General features: G+C 36.9%; 1 protein-coding gene across 1 annotated transcript in view; it reads left to right on the plus strand.

The window, feature by feature from the left end:
• Positions 1–13,993, plus strand: part of LOC149084267 (V-type proton ATPase subunit G-like) — a 35,204-nt gene extending 21,211 nt beyond the window's left edge. The window contains exon 3 of the mRNA XM_089234636.1: positions 12,172–13,993. Within this exon, the coding sequence (XP_089090762.1) occupies positions 12,172–12,345 (174 nt within the window). The 3' untranslated portion in view covers positions 12,346–13,993. The remainder of the gene's footprint in view (positions 1–12,171) is intronic.
• The last annotated feature ends 418 nt before the right edge of the window (positions 13,994–14,411 follow it).

Raw genomic sequence — 14,411 nt, forward strand, 5'->3', positions numbered from 1 at the left:
TTTTTTAAGGGGGCGTTAGGTATTTCGACCCCTGCCCCCTCCTGAATTTCAAGTTATCCATCTGCCTGTTTCAACTTTCAAAAATGCTTAATTAAAGCTGTGGAATTTTTTCGATGTACTTTTTTACGGGTCCATAATTCATTTTAAAATGTCTTAACCCACATGAATTTATGCAGTTGAATATCAAAAGACAATATAGACATTAATTTTCGTGCTTGATAGGATATAAATAAACAGTTGAAATCAATGTTATTGCAGGGATATCCAACTCAAAAGTAGGTCTGGCTAATTACTTCATATTTAATCTCCTGGGCTTCGTATATCTCTAAGCAAACTCAATATTTTAAAAATGGAGAATTCTATACAATTTTTAAAGTTATTGATATGACAGAAAACCCCACCAAATTTCCGCATTTCTACAGTAAAATCAGTAATTTTGACACTTATTTCTATGAGGATCACCCTTTTCCTGACCCTGAAAGCGATGCTGATGATGATTATGTCAAATTTATTTCCTGTTCAATGAGATGAGTTTTTTGGCAATGTTCCCAAGACCAGCTTGGCCTGTCCTGCCTTGAGTTTCATTGCCGCAAATGTTTGTCTTCTATCCATTGTTTGACATCTCCTTTGATGGTTGACATTCAAGTCCAGATAGCTTCAGGTTCACTGCCTCTTTGGCTAGGCTATCTGGTCTGCGAGTTCATTTCCCTGGAAATTTACATGACCAGGAACCCAGTAAAGGTTGATGTTGTTACCCAATGCTGCCAAGTTATCCAGCATGTCAGTGCAGTATTTTACACATAGTTGAAACTTGAAGTTGTCAAGAGCCAATATAGTGCTGCTTGCCTGTCAGAGAAGATAATAATTTGTTTGCCATGATATCCTTTAGAAATCGGACATTCAGCCTGTATGGCTATTGCTAATACTTCAGCTTGAAAGACTGTGGTCATTTTGCCTAGATACAAACCTATCTTATGGTAGTCGTGATCCACTTCAAAGATGCAGAAAATTGCTCCAGTCCCAGTATCAGTAATCCTAGAGCCATCAGTGTAGCACTCAATAACTTCTTTTGAGATGTTATCAATTATGTGAGCAACTTCATTTCTCCTGGGTATGTGGATAGTGAAGCATTTAGTGAAATTTTTTGTTTTGGAACAGGAGCCTTTTGGCATTAGTAGAGAGGGGATGTCCACTTTTCCCAGTAGACAGCTGTCAAGATGATTCTTGAAAGAAGGTTTGTATCCCATATAAGGTCGATTGTACCATTTCTTTCCATCCTATAAATGGTTTTAAAAGCTTCTCCTTGTAGGTACCATCTCAGAGGTGGTAGCTTAAGAATAGTTTCAAGGGCGATGGAGGGAGAGCTGGGTAAGGCTCCCGTATGAGTCTCATTTGGTATATATGTAAAATTTGGTGACGATCGATCTAAAATTGTAGATTTGTATGGAGAACATACAGACACACAGAAAATCAATTTTATATATATATAGATGTGTCAACTTGCAAGTGCAGTTATCGAGTATTGGTAAAGCCCTAGAGATGGCTGTACTTTTGGACAGAGAGTACAAATATGGCTAGATGTATTGGAAAGTAAAGAATTATCTTCGTATAAGGAGTGTGTTGCACATAGCTTTGGAAAAGCGCTAACTCCATTTCATTTCCTTGCAAATATGATTGATCCTGCTTTGAGAAGAAAAAGATTAACTAAGGAACAAGAAGATTCCGCTGAACAATGGATCAAAAAACTGAATACAGAATTTGTTATTGCACTACATATGTTTCAAATAGAAGATGCACATTTCTGAACAAAAAAAATGTTTTCACAAAACGTGATCAGTTGAAGTAAAAAAGTGGTGGAAAATTATGCATTGCAATACAAAGAAATAAGATTTTAAATGCAGACTTTTGAAAATTTTTGGAAGACCTGCATTCAATTACATCCACATCTGCATCAATTGAGCATATTTTTTTCTACTTCTGGACTAGTATGGTCAAAACTGAGAAACAAACTTGGATGTGAAAAAGCAAAGAAATATTAGTGAAAGTGCAAAAAATAGTGAAAGATCACTCAAATCGAAAGGTGTTATTGAAAGAGATTGGTTGTGAGAGTTAGAAAACATTCATGAAAATGTTTATTTTCATTACTTTTAAAAGACATTTAAAATATAATAAGAAATATAATTTAAATAGCATTGAATATATACTGATTTATTTATGTATTTCTTTTGAGATAGAGTATGACAATGCAATAACATCATTAGAAAGTATACTATTTGCGAGTGAATAGTTTTAAGGTCTATTTTTTTTGTTGGGTTTTTTGGATTTTTCACCTTTTTTTTCCGAAAAAACCTGCCAGGTTTCTTTGGGTTGGGAAAAATCAGATCAACCCTGCTCATAGACTCCCCCCCCCTTAAAATCAAGGAATGGTTTGAGATTAATTTCATCCATTAGAAACTTCACTTTTTGTCTGATTGATTCAAGTAATAAACTTCTACATACAGTAGTGATTGGTAATCAGATTGCTCTGCACTAGGATTGACGATATTATCAGAAATTATTGTTCGAATAATTTGTGCATGAGGAATTACTGCAGGTTAACTATTAATAAATATCTGTATGCATGGGAACATATTGAGTGAAGTGAACACACACAAAATATGTTGAACAGTTACGTAGAGATTTCAAGTATATTTAATCAAATGGATTTTCTCTTTTACAAAAGCTATTGTTTTTGTTTGTCTTCAACATAAACTAGCAATTCATTCGAAATATCCTCACATACATCGAATAAGTGATTAAGACTACTACTACTTCACCAAACACCAACTCTGGCCGTATCGCTATATTGCAATTTACTGCCATTAGTGAGATGGGTTGGAAGTGAAGGAAGGCGCTGTCTATCGGTGGTCGCCTCGAGTTCGTTAGGGAAAATATCTTATCTATATCCTCCCTTGGGTTCGAACCTGGGACCCTGACAACAACCTTCATAATGGTAGACGAGCATCTTACCACCATGCCACTCGGGCACAGTGATTAAGACTGTCACTATCGGATTCTTTTACATTTAAAGCACATTTCAAATTGCCTTCGAGATCATGTATATGAATGAAAAATAGGAATGTAAACTTGCCTAGTTTTGTTAGTTTGACATTTTCATGAAAGCATTTCATTAAGGTTTTTATATGTGTATATATTTTTCATATTAATCATAAAATGTCATCAACTTTATTTAGATAAAAACAGACTAGATATAAGAGTGTACCAAACAGTCTATGCTATTCTATTATTTGATAGTATAAATTATTTTCTCTCATTTATTTGATAACAGTTTGCAAACAGGTGATAGAAATTTTTCTCTGTGTAGATTCTTCTACAGTAGAACATCGATTATCCAAACACATCGGGACCGAAGGGTGTTCGGAAAAGTGAAAAGTTTGGAAAATCAATTTCGAAACTAATTCGATAACACAAAGGAATAAATTGAAATTCAGCAACAAAAACACTTTCACAGTCATCCTGATCAACTTGATCGTTCACTTTCATAATTATTTCTTCGTCATGTAAAAAAATGTTATCCTGGATTGTCACTATCAATTTTCAACCACTGCGATACTTCCTTTCATGACAGGACTGGAATACAGGGAGTTTCTGAAGCGTATCTTAGCATTCTTTCAAATCTGGAAGATTTGGATCGTCTTCAGTGGTTACGTTAAAACCATGAAAATACGGGCATAACTCTCTAAACCTTTGTGAGACTTTAGTCCATCTGCTGTTTTCAAACTGGCTGCAGAATTTTCTATTTTATCACAATTTTTTTTTAATCACTTAGGGTTGTCACACCTAGTTCGTATTTAGTTGCAAATTTCCACCATCACCTGCTTTCAATCTTTTCACTACTTCCACAGTTTTTTTATGTTTAAAACACGTTTTCGTTTCGTCACCATTCTGCACTTGAGAGAGACGAAAAGTGTTGACACTGTTAAAGCTAAAGAAAGATTGAAAAATATCTGTTTTAAGCAAGATAGGAAAGATACTCCCTCCCCCCCAAAAAAAAACTGTGATAAGAACTGCTTTGTTGTCAATAAGACCCTTGCCCCCCTTTCATTAAGGCACGCCCACAGGATTAAGGTGAATTTGTAGACGAGAAAAAAGATGCCAGCTAAATCTGACACGTTTGTTTGCCTGTCAACTATTTGTAACTGCATATACTGTACCCAGATCCGCCATTGTTTACATTTATAGCTCACAGGTACTGTATGTATAATTGTTTGGAAGTGGATTATGCTACAATAGAACAAGGCTATCGAGTTTGGAGATAAGAGGATTCAAGTTCCAAGAAAATACCAACTGTGTTCAGCATCGTTGACTGAAAATAGATTAGGTTGGGTTGAAAAGGTGTTCAGTTGACAGAGTTGTTCGGATAATTGATATTCTACTGTACTGACTTAAAATGAAAATTTGCCCAATTTTTTGAATGACAGATCATGACAAAAACACACAACATTAAGTTAACTTTCAAATATCGTCAACATTTTCGTGTTGGATAATATGAATGAAAAAAAAAGTTGTTCTTAGTCATGTCTCAATTTTTTTTTACACTAACAGCATATCCAAAGACGAAAAATAGAACTTTTCCTTGAAGGCTACTCTTGTTAGGAGTTGAAGCTTTTAACTATAGCTGTAGAAATGCACTCTCCATCAAAAAGTAAATAATGCACTAGTAAAGAATAGTTGAGTCGCCACAAGAATCTGCAAGCAGTTGTATACTAGAGTGAGCAGGGCCGTCTTAAGAGCATCATGGGCCAAGTGATTTTTCTGAGGCCTTTATCAGGCAAATTCTCAAATTTCAATCAGATCTCATTTTTGTGAGGCCCTAGTTGGCCCATGCCTTAAAACGGCACTGGGAGTGAGAACAAAATCCTGTAAGAAAATATAGTAAAAAATATTACTCTTATATAGGATTGCATATTTTTATATCTCGTAACATTTTTGTTATCTGCATGACTAAACACTAATTTATCTACTATATGAAATAAGTTCTTCCCTTTATTAGATTAAAAGTTACTCTAACCCTAGTCCTTGGGTGTAAAAATAATTGTTTAGTATAAGTTGATAAGTAATGTTAAGTTGACGAAAGCCAAAAATTAATACAATATTCAATACTGTTGCTGACTTTTCTTTCTCGCCAACTTACCAGAATTTTAAATACAATGTACTTTAGAATCAAAGTAGTTTTGAAAAATTAATTAGTGAAATCTTGTTGTAATGATACTCAATGTAACGATGAATTCCTCTACAACGATGTTTTTCAAGTCTTGTTTGGAAATGTTTATACTCTAGTGCTAAACTGATGCCTGTCAATATAATGATATGCCGTCTACAACGATATATGTATATTTTTTTTGGTTCACAGATTGTCGTTATATCAAGGTTTCACCATATTTTAAAACAAATAATTATTCTATGCCGCATGAATACTTTTGTCCGGATAGATTTAGGTAAAATTTACACACAAATATACTGTATAGTCCTATTCCACAAATTATATAAAATCCCACAATATTTCAACTACTTAAAACATAGATATAAATTATTTTGTTTTATTCATTGTGTAAATAATGTCATAATTTTTACGGGTAATGATAAAAATAAATCCAATAAAAATACTTAAACTTTCGGCACTGATGTCCTTCCTTGATTATAGAAGCCAGCCTTTGATGATCAATCTTATTCTTCAGTAAATTAAAATAAGAGGGATCTTTTGGCATCCACGAGGCATGATTAATTAAAATTAAAAAGGAATGTAACACGAAAATAAATTTTAAAACATTGTCTAACGAACTTAAAAACACTGACACCAACAAATAAAAAACATGTGCAAACATGATTGATCATTCACTGCTTTGTCCTACTTCAGCCTCCACATGGTACATCACTAGTTATGACGTCGGCAGTGTGGCGGCTTTCTTATCTATAGAGGGTGTTGCTCATGGCCACTCACTGAGCCCTTGCTCTTTAGGTCACTCTTTCGCTCACTCACGTGCTTGCAAACTCTCTAGGTCACTCACTGTCTGGGCAGAAATGGATTTATTGAGGGTTATAAAATTTTCATCGCCTTCCCCCATTTTTCTAATTTTCTTGGCCACTCACTCCTCAAATTTGCCGACCTTCTGAACTTGTCGCTTTGGGCTATAGCCTGTTTAATCCTCCGGTAGATAGGACATTGTCTTCAGTAGCAGAATGTGCGGATGGTTAAAATATGAGTGTTGCAAAAAAATATTGAGGAAAAAAACAAAATAGCAAAAAAAAAAGGCAGATCAAGTTGAATATTTCTGGAGCTAATAGAGATATGAATTATATTAGTACTGGGTTAATGAAATTGCCGAATTACTGCAAGTTGATTCAAAAAGCCCATTTAAATAATATAAACTTCTGCTCATAGACATGCACTGACAAGTTTTCCTCGTTTATGCTCGAAGAAAACCGGCTTAAAAATGCAGGATCACTGGAGGGATTATTGAGTCTGTCTCAGAGCAGTATAGGAAACTTTATTTCAAGGCAAAGAATATGGGTTTCCGATGCAAAAATTTTCATAAATAGAATGTACAAAGCTAGAAATTTTTAATGAATTTTTTTAATTTTATCGTCTTGTTTGAAAATTATATGAGGTAAATGAGGAAGTTAAAGGTATTATTTGTAAATAGGCATATCATAAATGGGTGTTTTACTGTAGTGTTTCTTTTCATTTTAACCCTTTCTGGTGCTGTGTTCCCCATAGTGAAACCATCTGTTTACATTGTTTTCTATGGGTTTAGAAAAAGTGTCTGTCCTTGAAAGGGTTAGGAGAGGTGTTTGGTGTGTTATAAAAATTTAATTTCTAAAATCGTTCACAAAAAGCCAAATTAATTGTCTAAAACGTGAGTAATTAAAAGAATAATGTGTAATGTGTTCTGTACCTAAATCACCTTGAAACGTATACGTGAACACAAAAAGCTGTTGTAGTGAGCATAGTTCAGCTGTGGACGCTTGAATTACCAGCAGTGGTTCCCAACAGCTGCTGTGGTGATCGAGTGGACTCTCATCACAAGGTTCGAACCCCACTGTCGCCACAGTGGTGGTCGGCTGAAGTTGGTTTTCTGTGGTTCCCAAGTTCAAGGCGCGAATGAGAGCCGATCTCCCCTTTACAAAGCCTTGCCACAGAGAGCAACAGACCTACAAACAATACAAATGTAATTCAATCATAACACATCACTCACTGCACTTATGCAGTATAGGTGGCAGCACTGAAAAGTCAAACACAACACTACAGACGCACTCAGACAGTTAGGTACACGGTTACACTTCCGGCACAACTCACTAGGTAGTAAATTGCCCATGGCGACCTGAGTTGTGCTTAGTTTGAAAGAAAGTGGTTTCCAACCTTTTCAGTGCATATGCCAAGCAGATCATGGGTGAATACTAAACAAAGTATTGGGTGAAACAAGCAGAGTCCACATAGGGACCACCTTGGAGTCCCCCATGGATAGAAACGAAGTCCCTTTGGTCGGGTCTAGTGCCTGTTGGCAAGTACTGAGCTGATATGAATTAGTACGAACCAAGCAGAGCCAGTTGCAGGCCCCACATGGATCTGCCGGCAAATAGAACTTATTTTAAATAGAATTCTCTATCATATGAGACAGAGGGCTAAGTCCTAGCAAAGAAATCAAGTTCTCCTTTCTCAAAGTTTTTCAGCATGAGTCACGAAATCTTGGTAGATTTGTAACAAGACTCCATCCATTAATTGATCTTCTGCCATGAGTGAGATGACAGAATGGAGATTGTTGACTGCTTTTTTGCTTTACTCTCAAATTTTTAAGGCAGCTTGTTGTCGTTAGAGACTCGTCTGCGGATAGCTCTCTCGATGGCAGAGCACTTGCCGTCTGGTTAGCCACATTTGGTGTGGCGGGAGTGACCATTGGTGTTGGCGGTAGACTGTTGGATTTTGTCTCTGAATTTTTTGTACTTGAGAGCGACAGATCTTGGAAGGAAAGATGTTTGAGAAGCTGGATTCTTGGGGGTGAAGACTTCAAACGAAATGTCTGTTTTAGTCTTTTGGGAGCTGGAATTGAGTTTAGAGTTTGCCTTCCAGATTTTAATATTCCGGGAATTTTTTGAAATTCGCCAGGTGCGGGCCTAAACAGAACACACAGGTCGGAGTATACTTTCCCCACACTTTACTACATTGTCTGGGCTCGTGGTTGTCCATATACTTTATGCATCTGTAAGGGTTAGCACAGGAATGAGGAAAATGAGAATCGACAGCATGAAAGTTCCTGACAAATTTTTCGACGGAAATAGTGAGATGGTGAAGAGAGTCCAGTTTTAGAATTTCAAAGTCTAAGTCACTCTTTGGGAGTGAAATTCTCCAAGTTGTGTGGTTGAGTGAACTGGCTTTTCTGAAAATTTTTACCTTTTTGATTGAAAAACCCAGTTTTTCAAGTGCAAGTTGAATTTGTGATCTGGGCGTTTTCCCATCCAGGCCCTTTAGAAGCACGGCGAAAAAGCTGCTTCTCTTGATTTTTGGCTCTGGGATTAGCCTTTCTTCTTTCAGCCATTTCCTTGCAATGTCAAGATCAGCCTTGGCCTGAAAATAAATTTTGATATCTCGCTCGTGAAGTTTCACCTGAAAATGATGCGAGCAGAGTTGAGACAGCTGTTCATCGATATTGAACCAGTTGCCCTTGCTGGCAATTCGCAGAGACAGCTCCGTCGCGCTCTCCGATTGGTCGGATGAGAACTCAGAGCCAATAGGAATCAAGGGTTCCGAATCTGAGATGGCTTGAGTTTGATGATAGTGATGGTTGACTTGTCTCTTCTGGGCTAGAATCAGCAAGTCCATCGGTTTGTCTGTGATTACCTCGGAAAGATTTTCCAGATCAGTCAACCTAGAGGGAGAAAAAAAGAGAGGTTTCTGAGGGTTTTTGCTTTGTGAACCACAAAGGCAGGCCTTTGGATGTAATCTTTCAGGATGTCAGCAAGAGTCTGGTCATCTGGGCAGGCACACTGTGTAGAGTCCTGGAATGATGGGTCAGTCTTGATGACATCGAGAAGTGAGGCACCTGTATTTCTGGTTTGGCAGATAGCTTCCTGAAGTGAGATGAAATTTGCGTAAACACTGTTCAACTACGTCTAGATTCGCTATCAGGAGGTCCTAGTCGAAAGCATTGTTGACTAGGAAATGATGTAGAAAGCAGAGTCCCTCTTTAGTAGCTGTTGTAGCCTGGGTCTGTGTTCCCTTGGAGGGGGCTTTCTTTGATCTGGCCATGATGTGGGTCGGCACATTGTCGATGGCGGCGACTAGAAAGAGAGAAGCTCCGGCAGTGATTGGAGTGTAAGAACACGTCCGTCCCCGACCATGACAGGGGCTCGAATGAATGATTTGATTCAATTCCTTTTGATGTAGATTAGCTGTTTTCTGATTGCATTCGGCCATTTAAAGTTTGAGCGGTCACATGCATTTTTCACAACCGCAATGCGTAATGGCTGTCATTGTGTGTGCGTAGTACTTATTTGATAACTGCTTTGTTTTTGTGCGTCAATTCCATGTCCCAGACAAGGGTGGGGCTGACAGGGCCCGGGACGATTCTCATCGTTTTTGTTTTTCACACCATAAATTAACTATAAAGGGGCCCGTCTGGGTCTGGTTTAGGGGCTCACTATAGACTTCAGCCTAGGGACCCCACCAGGGTTTAAGCTGGATAAAAAATTCCTTTCACAAGAAAGTGAAAATTGGGGAAAAAACTTTAGCAAAATGCTACAATGCTATGTAATGATTGATGGTTGGATGTCTTACTCGTTTTATACCTCCTGTAAGCATTTTTGTGCGAAGTGGTCATTTCTTCTTTCACATTCTACGATTTTCTTTCGCATTTTGCAAAAAATGCAACCGTAGCTTAAACCCTGGACCCCACTCTAGGATGTGGGGGGGCCATGGTCAGGGCTTTGAATAAAATTTTTTTCAAATATTCAAGGATCACTGCTATTGAACGAGGTTTCTGGTATCCGAGTTTAGCTTAGAGTTTATTTCCTCTGATTGATCGAGATCCTTATTTTATTCATATTATTTTGCCTAGTTGTTATCAAAACATGGCAAAGAGAAACATTCAATACTTTTGGTATAAATTTAATTTTTTAATCCCTGCAAAAGTATTTAGCTACTTTGACTTTTTGAAAAGCTGGAAAAAAATCATTTATTGAATACATCGGAAGAATTTGTATTTGTGCACATTGTTTTGTCCGGTTAACTGTGAGCTTTAATTTTTATCGAGCAAAGGAGAAGGAAGTAGCAAATAGGATTCTAGGAACATTTTCAAATAATTCTTTATATGATGCTTTTGATATTCTGCTGCTTTTTTTTCATCTGTATGTATGTATGGTATGTGTGTGTATGTGTGTGTGTATATATATTTTAGTTTGAATAGCGACTACTCGAACATAACATTTCTACATAGATGAATTTTATGGCATAATGAATATAAATATGTTTAGTAGTGCATGTGAACAAAATCATTGAAGGGCTGCAATAAATGCACTGGGTGTAAGATCACTGACAACTTTGATATGAACAGCTTTCAGGCAAACAATACAAAAGCAGTGATATATTCCTTTGTCAAAAGAGATCCGTTACCTCTGTTGTTTTATGTTGACAGGCCCTGCAAAGTCAAATCCACAAACTGAAAGAGAACAATTCAAAGAGGAATATTGGAAATGACCTCCCACCTGTAAGATACCATTTTGTCCCGTATTTTTGATCAGAGTAAAAAATACAGGACAAAATACTGGACATCCACGATTTGTATGTGTATATATACAAACATAGACATGCCAACATTGGCTTAAAGCTTGTCAGTAGTGATGAATGTTCAGCTTTGCCATGGGGGGTTACCCCCCCCCCCCCCCGGAAAACAATCGTAGTACAATAAAAAAATAATCACTCGAAAATTCAATTTTTTTAAATTTTAATTCAAAATTCATTAAATATAGCTCCTCAGTAACATTTGAACCTAGAGGGTTCAGGTCACATGCCCCCACCTCCCGAAGCTGTCGAGTCCCTTAATAATTCAGGAATATTCAATGCAATCCCAACTTTCATACGCCCCTGTGAGCTATTTTTACATAAGGACGTCTAGCAATCCTAGATTCCCCCCTCATCCCTGTTTCCTACGGCGATTTTTTTCCGGCACAAATTTTGCAAGCTCGACCATGCACTATGCAAATGAAACCAAACTGGATCCGGACCCGCTGCGCTGAACCATTCAAAAACCTGTTTTTAGCCCACAGTGTGGGACTGTTTTGACGGAAAACAGTTTTTTTGTGCGTAAGGGCATGGGGGGGGGGGTCTGGCCTCCCTGCGAAATGTAAGAAAATGACCGAAAAAATGGAAAAAGATGGTCAAATCTATTGTTCTATTACTTTGCCCCCCCCCCCCAAACAAAATTTAAAGTAAGAGTAAAGAGGTGGGTTTAGACACGACTTTACAGATGCTGTTTGTGTATGCAGCTGTAATGGCACCGCTTACACAATTATTATTTACGTTTTCCCTCCTTCATTGCATCACATGGCCTTGAACTGTGAGGAGAGCTTGTCAGCTGTTGCTGACGTCATTAAGAACAACAGGTATGCTGACGATATATTATCCAGTTGTAATGATTTGACAAGAGCTATAAACATTTGTTTGCAGCCTATCAGTGTTTTCAAAGAGCATGGTTTTCATTTGAGAAAGTGGCGTTCTAATTCATTGGAACCAATTGAACATATTTCTTGGGATATTTCTTCTGAAAATACATCCATTGAAAGTTGTGGTGATGGTATTTTACAGGTGGGAGGTCATTTCCAATATTCCTCTTTGAATTGTTATCTTTCAGTTTGTGGATTTGACTTTGCAGGGCCTGTCAACATAAAACAACAGAGGTCACGGATCTCTTGATCACGGATCACCCCCCACCATGGATCTGCACCTGGCTTCAGTTTTGTTTTTTGTGACCTTTGGGGGATGTGTTTATAAATTTTATGAAAAACACTTTTTGAGCAATTCAAAAATTTTTAATATATATTTTATAGAAAATTCCATTCTGAATTGGTAGAACCAAGCAACATTCCCTCTTCGCTTTTAATACATATTTTTTTCTGTAGCTGGGTTCACAGGAAGCAAGTGCCGTGAAAATTGATTCAGAAACAAATGCCAAAATGCATCAGATGGTGACTTCAGTTGGGGCTTCAAAGTCCAGTGTCATAGATTGTTTGTTGAATCAAGTGCTATGCATAAAGCCGCAACTCCATGTAAACTTTGTTGCAAAAACTCTTTGAGTTTTAATGCATGATAAGTATAATCAAGGTTAATATATTTGGTGCAGTGTTATTTCACAGCAGTTTGTGTTAGGTAACAAGGGAATAAGGAAGTAGAAATTATCAGGACTACTGTTATATGTATGAAGCACATGGTTATGCACAATCATGGATTACCGTTTTAATGATTTTGAATTTTTTTTTTTTTTTTTTTTTGCCAGTTGAAATCATTGCATCATTGATTAGAGATCTTTGTGATTGAACAAATAAAATTCAGTTGATTTTTATAATATACAGGCTGTCCCGAATTGTGTGATCAGCGGATATCTCTGCAACTGTTAACTTAAAACATACTTCTAAAATTAATATTTTTTTTTTCAAATGACAGTTGTTTTAATGCCACTGTGGTAGTTAAATGGTCATAGTGATAGACTCGCATTGCGGAGACCCAGGTTCGAGCCCCACAATGATGGTCGGCTGAAATTGGTTTTTCTGTGGTTCCCAACTTCAAGGAGCAAATGTGAGCCGATCTTCCTGTTAAAAAAGTCTCGCCACAGAGAGCAACAGGCCTACAAACAGTACAAATATTCAATCATTGCACTTCACTCACTTCTGAAATATAGGTGGCAGCACTGAAAAATCAGACACAACACTGGATCCACACTCAGACTTAGGTACATACACTTACACTTCCGGTACAACTCAATAGGTAGTAAATTGCCATACATGGAATAAACCTGAGTTGTGCTCGGTTTCAAAGAAAGTCAGTTATTTTAACCCTCATAAATCTCCTGAGAGGCCGTGTACATAAAAATTAACTTTCTATATACACACAGTCATGGTGTGGTAAAACTTTTAATTAATGAATCATCAACCTTATTCCAAGAAGTTATCAAAAGGGTTCGTATTTTTAAATGAAATATTTCCTGAGATATTTTTAATATTTCCATTATTTACTGCTGATGAGTGGGGATGTGGTTCACAAATTGTAAAAATGTAATTGTTATGACCCAAAAAATATATCACCAAGGGGGTTAGCACACCAGTCTCTCTGTGAGTATAAAAAAATACTGCCATTCGGAATCGGAAATAAATTGTAAGTCATGTGACTTGTGAACGGTTTCCGGGCTAGTTGGCCATGGTCTAGGAGATTTTCTTCCTCACGTTTCGTCCACATCTGTGGCAAGCATCATCTGAGGTTATTTGGACGTAAGTCTCCGCAACAAGTGAGAAAGGTTTCGTACATCTACTGTTCTTTATTTGCACTTCTGAGGAATGTTGTTGAGATGTTCCATGTTGAAAAGTTAGTTGAAATAGACAACAGTAGATGTATGAAGCCTTTCTTGCTTGCCGCGGAGACTTACATCCAAATAACCTCAGCTGATGCCTGCCACAGATGTGGGCGAAACGTCAGGAAGAAAATCTCCTAGACCATGGCCAAATATCCCGGAAGCCGTTTGCAAGTCATTTAACGCCAGTCATGAAAGCCTCGGACAATATTTCAAATTGTAAGTCCTTGTCTAATTAGCCCTCATGTGCAGAAAATGACTGTGGTGACAAAAATTATAAAATGAAATTATTCACACTAGTAATAATTAGTTAGTTAACAATTTTAATAGTAATGCCTTCCTAGTTAAAATGTTTCACAAAGGAACCATCTTTTTATTTTCGTGCCTTATGTAACCAGTGGTTTGAAGTTGGAACCACAATCGTTTCGTGCATTCACTTCTATCTGTTGAAGATATTTATAACAGAATTTCTTTTACTGTATTATTTTACTTCTTGGTCATCAAAATACAAACTTTTTTTATAACTCTTCCCTCCCCCAGTAGAAATGAGATGTTTGATATCAACTAAAAATCATTTTTATTTTAAAAAATACACAATATAAATGAATCTTTTTGAGCCAATCAAAAGTTTCCAACACATTGATAAGTTACCAGAACATAACTTTTCATCATCAATATCTTGATAAATATTAAACTTGAAAACATGGATTTTTTTTAAATCTTTTCAGAGCAGGTTTCATATTTCACTGATTGAAGTTTCAGCACACATGGTCAACATAAGTTTGTTTTTTATATATA

Source organism: Pholcus phalangioides, unplaced genomic scaffold, assembly GCF_987345545.1.
Source record: "Pholcus phalangioides strain wild (caught in Gottingen) unplaced genomic scaffold, Ppha-v1.0 ptg000008l_1, whole genome shotgun sequence".
NCBI lineage: Eukaryota > Metazoa > Arthropoda > Arachnida > Araneae > Pholcidae > Pholcus > Pholcus phalangioides.